This window comes from Gorilla gorilla, chromosome 20 (genome assembly GCF_029281585.2).
Source record: "Gorilla gorilla gorilla isolate KB3781 chromosome 20, NHGRI_mGorGor1-v2.1_pri, whole genome shotgun sequence".
Taxonomy (NCBI): domain Eukaryota; kingdom Metazoa; phylum Chordata; class Mammalia; order Primates; family Hominidae; genus Gorilla; species Gorilla gorilla.
The window spans coordinates 7,580,144-7,593,529 of NC_073244.2; the positions used below are offsets into that span (position 1 = coordinate 7,580,144).

Here is a 13,386-nt window from a genome sequence, read left to right on the forward strand (position 1 = left end):
GGCCAGGCAGGCTCACCTTAGGTCGGGTCGTGGTCTCTGAATCCGGCCCTGGGGAAAGACACAGCTTCCTGCTTCAGCTCCCACAGGCCCCCCATTCGGGATCCCATAGCCCCTGACCCCTAGTTTCAGGCTTCCGGGGGCCACTGGGTGCAGCCACACAAGCCAGGCCTGCGGCCCTGGAACCGACACCCCGAGCAATCTTGGGGCGAAAGCTGACCTTGGTTTCCACCACCTGCAGAAAGCGGGGAAGAGGGGAGCACACCCATCCCGTCTCCCAGGGACCCCAAAAGGACAGCCTGGAGCAGGATGTGGCCCCGTCCCGTCTCCCAGGGACCCCAAAAGGACAGCCTGGAGCGGGATGCAGCCCCATCCGTGGGACACATTTTGTTTCCTCCTCCTGGGGTTTTTGTTCTTTTTTATTTTTATTTATTTTTATTTTTGAGACAGAGTCCTGCTCTGTCGCCCAGACTGGAGTGCAGTGGCACAAGCTCAGCTCACTGCAACCTCAGCCTCCTGGGTTCAAGTGATTCTCCTGTCTCAGCCTCCCGAGTAGCTGGGATTACAGGCTCATGTCACCACGCCTGGCTCATTTTTGTATTTTTAGTAGAGATGGAGTTTCACCATGTTGGCCAGGCTGGTCTCAAACTCCTGACCTCCAGTGATCCGCCCGCCTCAGCCTCCCAAAGTGCTGGGATTACAGGCGTAGCCACTGCACCCAGCCACTTTTTATGCTTTGTTGTTCTTAGAGATGGGGTCGTACTCTGTGGCCCAGGCTGGAGTGCAGTGGTGCGATCATAGCTCACTGCAGCCTCAACCTCCCGGGCTCAAGACATCTTCCCTCTTCAGCCTTCCAAGTTGCTGGGGCAACAGGTGCATGCCACCCCTTTGTGGTGTCTTTTGTGTGTGTGTGTGTGTGTGATGGAGTCTCTCTCTATCACCCAGGCTGCTGGAGTGCAGTGGCATGACCTTGGCTCGCTGCAACCTCCACCTCTGGGTTCAAGCAGTTCTCCTGCCTCAGCCTCCTGAGTAGCTGGGACTACAGGTGCGTGCCACCATGCCTGGCTAATTTTTGTATTTTTAGTAGAGACGGGGTTTCGTCATGTTGGCCAGGCTGCTCTCGAACTCCTGACCCCAGGTGATCCACCCGCCTCAACCTCGGGCCCATTTTTCTATAGCTGAACTTGAACCATTTCTTGGGGACTTCTCACTACACTAAATTATGACCCAGTCCAAACCACGTGCCCTGGTTATAAATTAGACCAGGGGCTGTCAAACTACACCCCACCACATCATCAATTTTTATACGGCCTGCGAGCTAAGAATTGTTTTTGGATTTTTAATGGTCAGGAAAAAAAATGACTAGAATAATACTAATACTGTTTTGTGGCCGGGCGCGGTGGCTCACGCCTGTAATCCCAGCACTTTGGGAGGCTGAGGCAGGCAGATCACGAGGTCAGGAGATCGAGACCATCCTGGCTAACACGGTGAAACCATGTCTCTACTAAAAATACAAAAAATTAGCCGGGCGTGGTGGCGGGCACCTGCAGTCCCAGCTACTCGGGAGGCTGAGGCAGGAGAATGGCGTGAACCCGGGAGGCAGAGCTTGCAGTGAGCCGAGATCGCGCCACTGCACTCCAGCCTGGGCGACAGAGCGAGACTCTGTCTCAAAAAAAAAAACAAAAAACAAACAAACAAAACTGTTTTATTTTGTGATCTGAGAAATACTCAGCAATTCGAATTTCAGCATCCACAAATAAAGGCTTGTGAAAGTCAAAAGAAGAGCAGTGGCCGGGTGTGGTGGCTCACATCTGTAATTCCAGTGCTTTGAGAAGCGAAGGCAGGCAGATCGCTTAAGCCCAGGAGTTCAAGACCAGCCTGGGCAACATAGGGATACCCTGTCTTGACAAAAAATACAAAAATAAGCTGGGTAAGGTGGCACTCTCCTGTAGTCCCGGCTACTTGGGAAGCTGAAGTGGGAGGATTGCTTGAGCCCCGGAATTCGAGGCTGCAATAAGCTATGATTGCACCACTGCATTCCAGCCTGGGTGGCAGAGCAAGACCCCATCTCAAAAAATAAATAAATACATACTGTTTAAAAGTTTGGCTAGGTGTGGTGGCTCATGCCTGCAATGCCAATATTTTGGAGGCTGAGGCAGGCAGATCACCTGAAGTCAGGAGTTCGAGACCAGCCTGGGAAACAGGGTGAAACCCCGTCTCTACTGAAAAAAAAAATACAAAAATTAGCCAGGCAGGGTGGCACGCAACTGTAATCCCAGCTACTTGGGAGGCTGAGGCGGGAGAATCAACCCAGGAGGCGGAGGTTTCAGTAAGCCGAGATCGCACCACTGCACTCCAGCCTGGGCAACGAGAGCAAAACTCCGTCTCAGAGAGAGAAAAAAAAAAAAAAAAGTCGGCCGGGCATGGTGGCTCACGCCTGTAATCCCAGCACTTTGGGAGGCCAGGGCAGGTGGATCGCCGGAGGCCAGGAGTTCGAGACCAGCATGGCCGACATGGTGAAACCCCATCTCTGCTAAAAATACAAAAAAATTAGGTGTGGTGGCAGGTGCCTGTAATCCCAGCTACTCGGGAGGCTGAGCCAGGAGAATCGCTTGAACCTGGGAGGTGGAGATTGCAGTGAGCCAAGATTGCACCACTGCATTCCTGCCTGGGTAGACAGAGTGAGACTCTGCCTCAAAAAAAAAAAAAAAAAGTTTGCTGGCCCCCTCCAAAGGAAACCAGGCCATCTGGCTACGGTTCCCTGGTTCAGATTCGGGCGGGGGTGCTGGGCATGGGGCCAGACGTGGCTCTGGTCCTCAGGCACCCAGAGCCCCTTGAAGATCGAGGACCCAGGTGGGAGCTCAGGTGTCGGGGCCGCACCGTAGACGCGGCCGTTGATGCAGCACTTGTTGAAGGTCAAGATGTTCTGCGTGAGCGTGCCCGTCTTGTCCGAGAAGATGTATTCCACCTGGCCCAGATGGTCGTTGAGGCTGGTGCTGCGGGCCTTGGCAGGCACGTCCTGCGGCTTGTAGTACATCTGCACGTCCCAGTCAATGAAGACGCTGTTCCCCAGGTAGATGAACTCGGACCTGCAGAGGCACTCGGGGTCACGGTCAGCCCCGCCTGCTGTGTGCCATCCCCCCATGCCTCCCCGTTCCGCGTTTGCACCGGGGACGCGGCTGGCGGGGACTCACAGGATGAACATGGACATCGGGATGGTGACGCTGAGCAGGATGAGGAAGCTCCAGAAGACGAAGAAGGACTCTGCGGCCACGCTGCTCCCACGCACCCCCGAGAGGTAGTAGTGGTGGTCTTTGAGTTCTTTGACCGAGAAACCGAAGCCAAAGGCCAACACCAGGCAGACAAGCACCACGGAGATGAAGATCTGGAAGGCAGACGCGACAGGGTGGGTGAGGGGGGCGGGGGTCCCCCACTCTGCCATCAGGATGGGGTAAACACAAAGATAAGGCTGGGGCTGGGCACAGTGGCTCACGCCTGTAATCTCGGCACTTCAGGAGGCTAAGGCAGGCGGATGGCTTGACGTCAGGAGTTCAAGACCAGCCTGGGCAACAAAGTGAGACCTCATCTCGACGAAAAACTTAAAAAATAAATTAGTCAGGCATGGTGGCGCACACCTGTAGTCTCAGCTGCTCAGAAGGCTGAGGCCAGAGGATCGCTTGAGCCCAGGAGGCTGCAGTGAGATATCATGGCGCCACTGCACTCCATCCTGGGCAATAGAGTGAGATAGAAAAACATTTATTTATTTATTTATTTATTTATTTATTTTTGAGACAGAGTCTCGCTCTCTCTCCCAGTCTGGAGTGCAGTGGCGCGATCTTGGCTCACTGCAAGCTCCGCCTCCCAGGTTCATGCCATTCTCCTGCCTCAGCCTCCCAAGTACCTGGGACTATAGGCGCCCACCACCACGCCCGGCTAATTTTTTGTATTTTTAGTAGAGACGGGGTTTCACCGTGTTAGCCAGGATGGTCTCGATCTCCTGACCTCGTGATCCGCCCACCTCGGCTTCCCAAAGTGCTAGGATTACAGGTGTGAGCCACTGCACCCAGCCGAAAAACATTTATTTATTTGTATTTTTATTTATTTATTTATTTATTGAGACAGAGTCTTGCTCAGTTGTCCAGGCTGGAGTGTAGTGGCGCAATCTCAGCTCACTGCAACCTCCACCTCCAGGGTTCAAGTGATTCTCCTGCCTCAGCCTCCCAAGTAGCTGGGATTACAGGTGTGAGCCACCATGCCCAGCTAATTTTAGATTTTCTGTAGAAATGGGGTTTCATCATGTTGTTCAGGCTGGTCTCGAACTCCCAACCTCAGGTGATTCACCCACCTCGGCCCCAGAACGTGCTGGGATTACGGGCATGAGCCATCTCACCCAGCCTAAAAATATATTTATTTTGGCCAGGCACGGTGGCTCATGCCTGTAATCCTAGCACTTTGGGAGGCTGAGGAGGGCGGATTGCTTGAGCTCAGGAGTTCGAGACCAGCCTGGGCAACATGGTAAAACTCCGTCTCTACTAAAATACAAAAAAATTAGCCAGGCGTGGCGGTGTGCACCTATAGTCCCAGCTACTCGAGAGGCTGAGGCAGGAGACTTGCTTGAACCCGGGAGGCAGAGGTTGCAGTGAGCCAAGATCACGCCACTGCACTCCTGCCTGGTGACAGAGCGAGACTCCATCTCTAAAAAATAAATAAATACATAATTATTTTAGAAAACTTTTTTAAAAAATTACTTTAATGAAAGATTTTCTGGCCCAAAGACCTGCCCACAGGATCAGGCCGCACATTTTGCAGAAGAAGGAAACTGAGGCCTGGAAGATGACATCCCTGACCCTGCACTCCTCTGTGTTCCTGGGGCAGGGGCACTTGTTGGCAGCTCACCACAACCACCAGCTTGTTCATCAGGAGGTCCAGCTTGGTTCTCTTCAAATGGATCTTGCCACAGTTCTTCATAATTTTTGTGTCAAAACCTGCAAACATGTATCCATCTATCCACCCACCCATCCACCCATCACCCACTCACTCATCCACCCACCCCCCCATCCACCCCTCACCCACCATCACTCACCCATCCACCCACCCCCCCACTCATCCACCCACCTACCCATCCACCCATCACTCACCCATCCACCCACCCCCCCACTCATCCACCCACCCCCCCACTCATCCACCCACCTACCCATCCACCCATCACTCACCCATCCACTCACCCCCCCACTCATCCACCCACCCACCCACCCATCCACCCCTCACTCACCCATCCACCCACCCCCCCACTCATCCACCCACCCCCCCACTCATCCACCCACCTACCCATCCACCCATCACTCACCCATCCACTCACCCCCCCACTCATCCACCCACCCACCCACCCATCACCCACTCACTCATCCACCCACCCACCCAACACTCACCCATCCACCCACCCACCCATCCCCACATCCATCCACCCACCCATCTGCCCATCTATTTGTCTATCCATCCATGCACTCATCCTCTCACACATCCATCCACCCACCTACCCACCCACCCATCCCCACATCCATCTACCACGCTCCCATCAGTACAGCTCCCACTCCAGGACCCTGGAGCAGCCGTACCAGCATAAATGACCAGTCCATAGCAGGTGTCTGTGTTGCGAATCCTGCAGCCTCGGAGGAGGAGGTTGCCAATGTCCAGGGAGTATTTCTTGTCATTCCATTCCAGGCACCCCACGAAGTGGTGCATCCGACTGTTAGGCGCCTCACACGTCACTGTGCCTGTGGGCGGCCAGGTGGTCAGTGGGTCAGTGGGCTCAGGCCCTCCTCCCCAGGTTCCCTGCACCGGGTGCAGGTGAGAACATTCCGGCCACCCTCACGAGCCCCTCTGTGCCCCAAACTTGCCCTATGGTGCCCCAGCACTGGGCTGCCTCAGGAAGGCTCCAAAGCCTTCCTGTCCCCACCTGGCCTCAGGGACTTTGGGCAGGCTGTTCCTTCCACGGGGACTCACACTTCCCTGATCCTACAGCCAGATCAGCCCCTCCTAGCTCCTAGCTCCCTCTCTCATGGTTCTGATCCCAGCATGTGATGAGACATTTATTTGTGCAAAGCTATTGTTAATGCCTGTGAACTCCATGAGAACTGGTGCCAGCCTCATCTCGGCCACACTCTGACCCCAGGGCACGGCCCAGCACCTGCATGCAGTAGGTGCTCAACAAATGTGTCAAGAGGGAAGAGGAGAAGGGACGCCTGATCGATGAGCCTCCTGTTGGGTGCCGGGGCCTGTCCACCAACACCCTGCAATGGCCTCACTTCATTGGAGAACTGCACAGACTGGCCCGGGGCAGCATTCAGTGAGGGTTAAAATGACAATGGGGCATGGGTTGGGACCCCAGAAGAGAGAGGGGCCACAGGGTTCCTGAAGGGTCCTCACCTGCCTCCCCATCGTGTCTTAGGGATGGGGAGACTGACTCCATCCTGGATGTAGGAATCGGAGACGCTCATGGTGGGACGGCCAGAGGGCAGAGAACCACGGGGCAAGCCCACACCTCAGGCCACCTCTCTGAACCTCAGTGTCTTCCTCTGAAAAATGGGTCTATGCCCAGTGAGAATGCTGGGGCAGATGGACGAGGCCAGGGCCCACAAAAGCCTCCTTGCTCAGCCCGGGAGGAAATGCTAGAGGAAGAGTCGCTGCCTGTCTATGATTCTGTGTCCCAGTGGTGTTAAAGAAGGAAGCCGGCCAGGTGCGGTGGCTACGCCTGTCATCCCAGCAATTTCAGAGGCCGAGGCGGGTGGATCACCTGAGGTCAGGAGTTCGAGACCAGCCTCACCAACATGGTGAAACCCTGTCTCTACTGAAAATACAAAATTAGCCGGGCGTGGTGGCGGGCGCCTGGGATCCCAGCTGCTCGGGAGGCTGAGGCAGGAGAATCGCTTGAACCCGGGAGGCGGAGGTTGCCGTGAACCAAGATCGCACCACTGCACTCCAGCCTGGGCAACAAGAGCGAGACTCCGTCTCAAAAAAAAAAAAAAAAAAAGGAACCTTTAGCCGAGTTCTGGGACTGTCAGGGAAATTAGAGAGAATGGGTGTGGCCCCCTCCACCAGGGCTAAGCCTTTCCCCAGATATCACAGACAGATGGGGAAAACCTCTTTGGGTGTCAGGAGCAAGGAAAAGATTCTGTCCTCAAACCAATTAGAGTGACTTTCCTTCACAATAAGATAAGAAAACCAAACAAAACTGTACCCCCAGGCTGGGCTGCAGCAAAGAGTAACTGTTTCCACATCACGTGTGAAACATCTCCAGGTGGAAAATAAGAAACAGTCAAGCAGGCCGGGTGTGGTGGCTCACACCTGTCACCCCAGAACTTTGGGAAGCCAAGGTGGGCGGATCACCTGAGGTGAGGAGTTCAAGACCAGCCTGACCGATATGATGAAACCCCGTCTCAGCCGGGTGCGGTGGCTCACGCCTGTAATCCCAGCACTTTGGGAAGCCGAGGTGGGTGGATCACAAGGTCAGGAGATCGAGACCATCCTGGCTAACACGGTGAAACCCCGTCTCTACTAAAAATACAAAAAATTAGCCAGCCTGGTGGTGGGCGCCTGTAGTCCCAGCTACTCGGAAGGCTGAGGCAGGAGAATGGCGTGAACCCAGGAGGCGGAGCTTGCAGTGAGCCAAGATTGCACCACTGCACTCCAGCCTGGGCAACAGAGCGAGACTCTGTCTCAAAAAAAAAAAAGAAAAAAGAAACCCCGTCTCTACTAAAAATACAAAAATTAGCTGGGAGTGGTGGCACACACCTGTAATCCCAGCTACTCAGGAGGCTGAGGCAGGAGAAACACTTGAACCTGGGAGGCAGAGGTTGCAGTGAGCCAAGATCGCACCACTGCACTCCAGCCTGGGAGACAAGAGAGAAACTCCGTCTCAAAAAAAGAAAAAGAAACAGCCAGGCATTGGAGGTGTCAGCACTCTGTTCTCAGAGGCCTTCCCACCACAGGAATTGCCAGCCCATGCACGCAGGTGCCTTTTCAATGAAACAACCAAACATGACTGTGTTATGGTTAAATTTTACACTGAATAGAATGTAGCACTTTAGTTTTGGTTTTGACACAGGGGTCTCACTCTGCTGCCCAGGCCGAGTGCAGTGATGTGATCCCAGCTCACTGCAGCCTCAGCCTCCCTGAGCTCAAGCGAGCCTCCCCCTCAGCCTCCCAAGTAGCTGGGACCACCGGCACGTGCCACCACGCCCAGCTACTTGTTTTATTTTTGTAGAGATGGGGTCTCGTTATGTTGTCCAGGCTGGTCTTCAATTCCTGGGCTAAAGTGATTCTCCTGCCTCAGCCTCCCAAAGTGCTGGGATTCCAGGCGTGAGCCACTGGGCCTGGCCAGCACCTTGTTTTAAAAACAGTAATAACAACAACAAAATACCCTGACTTTTAACTTTTACAGATTCGAGGGACGTGACTCCCTGCTCAACACCTCTCACCTTGAAAGGACGCCATCTTCTTTATAGTGGCCAGTTCTTTGTGGGTGACCATCAGGGCCTGTCTGAACTTCAGGTTGGTCTCCCTGGTGACGAGGAGAGGAGGGAGGTGAAAGTGGAGTTGATGGATGCTTCGAGGAGCCCCCAGACCCCTTCTGGAGTCACTCAAACATTTTCACTGAGCACCTACTAGTTTGCCAGCTGCCAGTCAGATGGCTGAGGCCCAGAGAGGGAGAAGGCCTTGCCCAAGGCCACACAGCACATTTGCAAAGTGCTGAGGCCAGGGCCTAGGGCCTCCTGCCCGTATGCACACAATGGAAACAATGGGGAGGGTGGGCGTCTTCCTCCCCTCAGTGCCTGGCAGCACCCACCCCTCAGACACTCATGGGGTGAGTGACCAAAGTCTCTGAGCGACCTTGGCTGGCCGCCTCCTTGGTGACTGGGGAAGGGGGCTCCTCCGGGCCATGCTCCCCACCCCCCAGGGTCCCCAGCGATGCCACAGCTCCTCACCCGTCAATGTCCACCGTCTCCACATAGCACAGGCTGCTGGGCTCCGTGCTGGCCAGCAAGAGCATGTCGGCCTGGGGTGGAGTGGGGGGCAGCGTTGCAAGAGGGGATGCAAGACAAATTGGGGGCGCGGCAGCCCTCCCCACCCTGGGAGGGGCGCTCTCGGTGAGGGGGCGCGTGGTTCTGGGACCTCGGGGTCAACCCCAGCTCACTGGGACAATGTTGTCCTTGCGGAGACAGACCACATCCCCCACACACAGATCCTGCCATTTCTTCTGCTTGAAGCTGCGGGGAGAGGGGGTTATGAAGGAGGCCCCCTCCCTCTGCCGACCCTCCCCACACCGGGAGACCAGAGGCACGGGATGACGGGGGGCCCGCAGCTGCAGTCCCCACCTCCGGGCCTTTGCCCCCTTAGGAAGCCTTCCCCGGGCTCCCACCCCACTCCCCGCGGGTCCACGCTCCCACCCAATGACCTCCAGGGTCCTGCACCCACGTCCTCTTCAGACTTTCCTTGTCCTCCCCATCGCCCGAGCCCTAAGCTCTGCAAGGGTTCGCCATCAGGGCCTCGGCCTCTGTCCTCATCCCGGCCAAACGCCTAATGAATGCAGGCCCGGTTCCTGTCGGACTCAACCAGCAGGGAGATCGGGGAGCACGGAAGGTGATGGACACTTGCCGAGGCCGATGACCCTGCTGGGCCGGAGCCCCCATGTCCCCGCGGATCCCCAGCTGCAGCCCCAGCCTCACCTCTTCCCCATCAGAATCTGGCAGGGTCTGTTGTTGATGGCTCTGTCACTCTTGTGTCTCCCCTGGGCCAGGAGGGAAAGGATCAGAGAGACCATCCAGCCTCTCCTGCCCCCGCCCAGGCCGCTGCCGCACCGCAGCCCAGCAGTGCCCGCCCACAACACGGGGTCCCTGTCTGCTGGCCCCACGCCACATTGTGTCTGCTCAGGGATCCCGGACGTGGGGGCCACTGGACCCACTGCTATTGGCGGGGCGAAGACAGGCGTGCTGCCCACCACCTAGTGTGCCTGCCAGACCACCCCCCAACCAAAGCTCAATGGCCCCAAAACCACGCACCAACAGAGCCAACGCCACCAGCGGCACCTGCCCAGTGTGGGTGCTAGCGGATAAGGACAATGTAGCCCCAGCAGCTGAGGCTCCCAGGCCCACGTTCCCCTAATGCTCCAGGAAGCCCAGCCCTCCTCCCACTCTCGCCCAGGGATCAAGAGACCACCCCCACCAGCCCCGCTCCCTCCCCCAGGCAGCTGCATCCAACAGCACTCACCATGTCGTCCACCAGGTCCCGGGTGGCACGGATGAAGAGGAGGCAGACCATAGGGGTACTGAGCGAGAACCAGGGCAGCGTGGAGATGTCGGGAATGCTCTGACGTGAGGGGGCCACAGGAAGGGTCACACCAGCCCACTCCCCCGTCCCCTGCCCTTCCACCGAGCCGACCTAGCCCCGCACTTGACACCACGTGACGCATCTGCTGGCCACCTTGAGCGGGGTCCAGCCATCTCCCGCAACCCCCAGCCCTCGGGACAAACCCCCCGGCATCCCTCCACCTGCCTGGAACTTCTCCCACACGCCTCGTCTCCCCAGCAAACTCCTCTTCTCCCGTCCAAGCCCAGCTCCCACGGTGCCTTCTCCAGGGAGCTGCCCCCAGCCCCAAGCTTGGCCGCCACTGCTCCCCCTCCCTCCCATGTCCCTGCTTCCCCAGGTCACCCTGCAGGTGTGAGCTCCACCACCCCCCACCCTGGCACCCGGCCAGTGGCCTGCACACAGTAGGTACTCCATTAATGCTGAATGACTCGATGGATGAAAGGAGAACCTCTCCATCCAGAACAGAAAGGAGATGTTGGGTGAGACTGGGTGCTCTGAAAACAGCGCCCCCGGCCGGATGCCGGCCCCACGCTGGCCTGGACCACCCAGGTACCAGGAAGTGGCTCCACAGGTCCTGAGAACATGCTCTGGGCTCCTCCTTCCCCTTCGCCTCTGAGGTCAGCTAGGAGGGCGGGGGCCAGGGGAGCTGCGTGGCCGAGGCCGTTTAGGCTGGGAAACAGCTATGCCTCCCGATGCCCAGCCCTGCCCAGCAGGAACCAGCGGGGCGTGGAGAGGGTGCCGTCATCAGACCTGGAAGGTGCATCCATCCACCTTCGTCATTCAGCATGTATTGAGCGCCTCTTGTGTGCCAGGCCCTGGGCAGGGTAGTAGGGACTCAGCGCTGAGGGTCCTTGGGGAGTGGAACGTGAACCCACCCATCAAACAGACAAACACATCGATGCTGCCAGGTGGCTAGGGGGGACTTCCTGGAGGAGGCAACGCGCCTCACCTGCAGGATGATGATGAGGAGGAAGAACAGGTTGGACACGCGGTGGAACTGCTCGTACAGGTTCAGCGGCAGGAACGAGAAGAAGCTGTACTTGGCCGTGCGGATGACGTTGGTCTGGAACGAGAGCCGCGGGCTGCCTGGCAGGGGGGTGCCGTCCAGGCCAGGGGATGGGGGTGCCCGAGGCCAGACCTGCCTCACTTGGCCTCGCCCAGCATCCTCTGGGCTATGGGACACCATTCATTAAGCACTTACTGAGCCAGCAGTTACTGAGCACCTGCTGAATGCAAGGCCTCAGGGCAGCATTTACTGAGCACCTGCTGAATGCAAGGCCTCAGGGCAGCATTTACTGAGCACCTGCTGAATGCAAGGCCTCAGGGCAGCATTTACTGAGCACCTGCTGAATGCAAGGCCTCAGGCCAGCATTTACTGAGCACCTGCTGAATGCAAGGCCTCAGGCCAGCATTTACTGAGCACCTGCTGAATGCAAGGCCTCAGGCCAGCATTTACTGAGCACCTGCTCAGTAATGTAAAAGCCTGGAGCCAGCGTTAATCGAGCTTCTACTGAGTGCAAAGACTCATCGAGCTGTGACCGGCATTTCCCAAAGCAAGACACCCAAGAGGATTTCAGGTAGGGCCCCGATGGACACATTGTACTTTCAGGTTGGGTATTAACTGACCCTCACGTGCACTGGGACAGGGCAAATGAGACACACAGAACTCTTGTGCCAAACCAGTGATTTGGTTAGGACGGGCGGTTCGGTCCTCGAGATGAAAATAAAAATATCGGCCAGACATGGTGGCCCATCCCTGTAATCCCAGCATTTCGGGAGGTCAAGGTGGGTGGATCACTTGAGGTCAGGAGTTCCAGACCAGCCTGGCCAACATGACGAAACCCCATCTCTACTAAAGATGCAAAAAATTAGCCGGGCGTGGTGGTGGGCGCCTGTAATCCCAGCTACTCGGGAGTCTCAGGCAGGAGAATCACTTGAACCCGGGAGGCGGAGGTTGCAGTGAGCCGAGATCTCGCCACTGCATTCCAGCCTGGGCGACAGAGCGAGACTCCATCTTAAAACAAAACAGAAAAAAGAAAAAAGAGGCTGGGCACAGTGGCCTGTAATCCCAGCACTTTGGGAGGCCGGGGTGGGTGGATCACCTGAGATCAGGAGCTCGAGACCAGCCTGGCCAACATTGTGAAACTGTCTCTACTAAAAATACAAAAATTAGTGAGGCGTGGTGGTGCATGCCTGTAATCCCAGCTACTCGGGAGGCTGAGGCAGGAGAATTGCTTGAACCCCGGAGGTGGAGGTTGCAGTGAGCCGAGATGTCGCCACTGCACTCCAGCCTGGGCAACAGAGGGAGACTCTGTCTCAAAAAAAGAAAAAGAAAAAGAAAAAGAAAAAGAAAAAAGAAAACTATCGAGCAAATACAAGCAGAGGCAGGACTCAGGAGGAGCAAAAAATAGATTCCCCGAGGGAATAGATTCCCCGAGGGAATAGATTCCCCAGGGCAGCTCCTCTGGGGCGGGGAGGCACGGGAGGGGCCGCCCACCTTGTATTTCTTCCTCTGCCAGCACAGGATCACCTTCTCCTTGAACTGCCTGTTGTAGGCGCGGTTGTTGGCCTGGACCTTCCAGGTGAATGCTGCAGCGAGAGAGCCGGGCGTCGCTGGAGCTCGAGGCCCAGGACAAACACCCCTAATGACCGCCCGGAGGAGGGCTAATGGGGCCCGCAGGACCCAGGCACCGGGGAGGCCCGAGATGTTGGAGCCCGTAAACAGACAGTCGGGCAGCAGGCACCACCTGGGGACCTACCAGACCCCTGCCCATAGTTGGCGCCGGCACAAGTGGATTCCGAGAGTGGCCACCCACACCCCCCAGCCAGGGGCCTGTCCTGAGACGCAAAGAACAGGCCCTGGGAGACCGTTCAGGCCTATACATTTTACAGAGGGGGGTAAACTGAGGCTCGGTGATGGGCTCTTGGGTGTCCAAGGCCATACATCCAGCTGGTGGCCCAGATCTTTCTGGGCATGCAGCCCCCAAATCCTGAGCCAAATTCCCCAAACCCAGTCAGTACTAG

The 13,386-nt window shown here is 56.7% G+C and overlaps 1 protein-coding gene across 10 annotated transcripts in view; it reads right to left on the reverse strand.

Annotated features, from left to right (window-relative positions):
• Positions 1–13,386, reverse strand: part of ATP8B3 (ATPase phospholipid transporting 8B3) — a 29,612-nt gene that overhangs the window by 14,087 nt on the left and 2,139 nt on the right. For 8 of the 10 annotated variants that reach the window (XM_055371140.2, XM_055371135.2, XM_055371139.2 and 5 more), the window contains 12 exons: positions 12,860–12,951; positions 11,312–11,425; positions 10,264–10,362; positions 9,723–9,784; positions 9,191–9,263; positions 8,982–9,052; positions 8,475–8,557; positions 5,613–5,771; positions 4,894–4,982; positions 3,192–3,382; positions 2,878–3,086; positions 17–48 (listed from right to left, as the gene is read on the reverse strand). In XM_055371140.2, coding sequence (XP_055227115.1) covers positions 17–48; positions 2,878–3,086; positions 3,192–3,382; positions 4,894–4,982; positions 5,613–5,771; positions 8,475–8,557; positions 8,982–9,052; positions 9,191–9,263; positions 9,723–9,784; positions 10,264–10,362; positions 11,312–11,425; positions 12,860–12,951 — 1,274 coding nt within the window. Of the gene's footprint in view, positions 1–16; positions 49–2,877; positions 3,087–3,191; positions 3,383–4,893; positions 4,983–5,612; positions 5,772–8,474; positions 8,558–8,981; positions 9,053–9,190; positions 9,264–9,451; positions 9,627–9,722; positions 9,785–10,263; positions 10,363–11,311; positions 11,426–12,859; positions 12,952–13,386 lie in introns of those variants that run through there. The other 2 variants (XM_063701939.1, XM_063701940.1) reach the window with 2 other exon arrangements.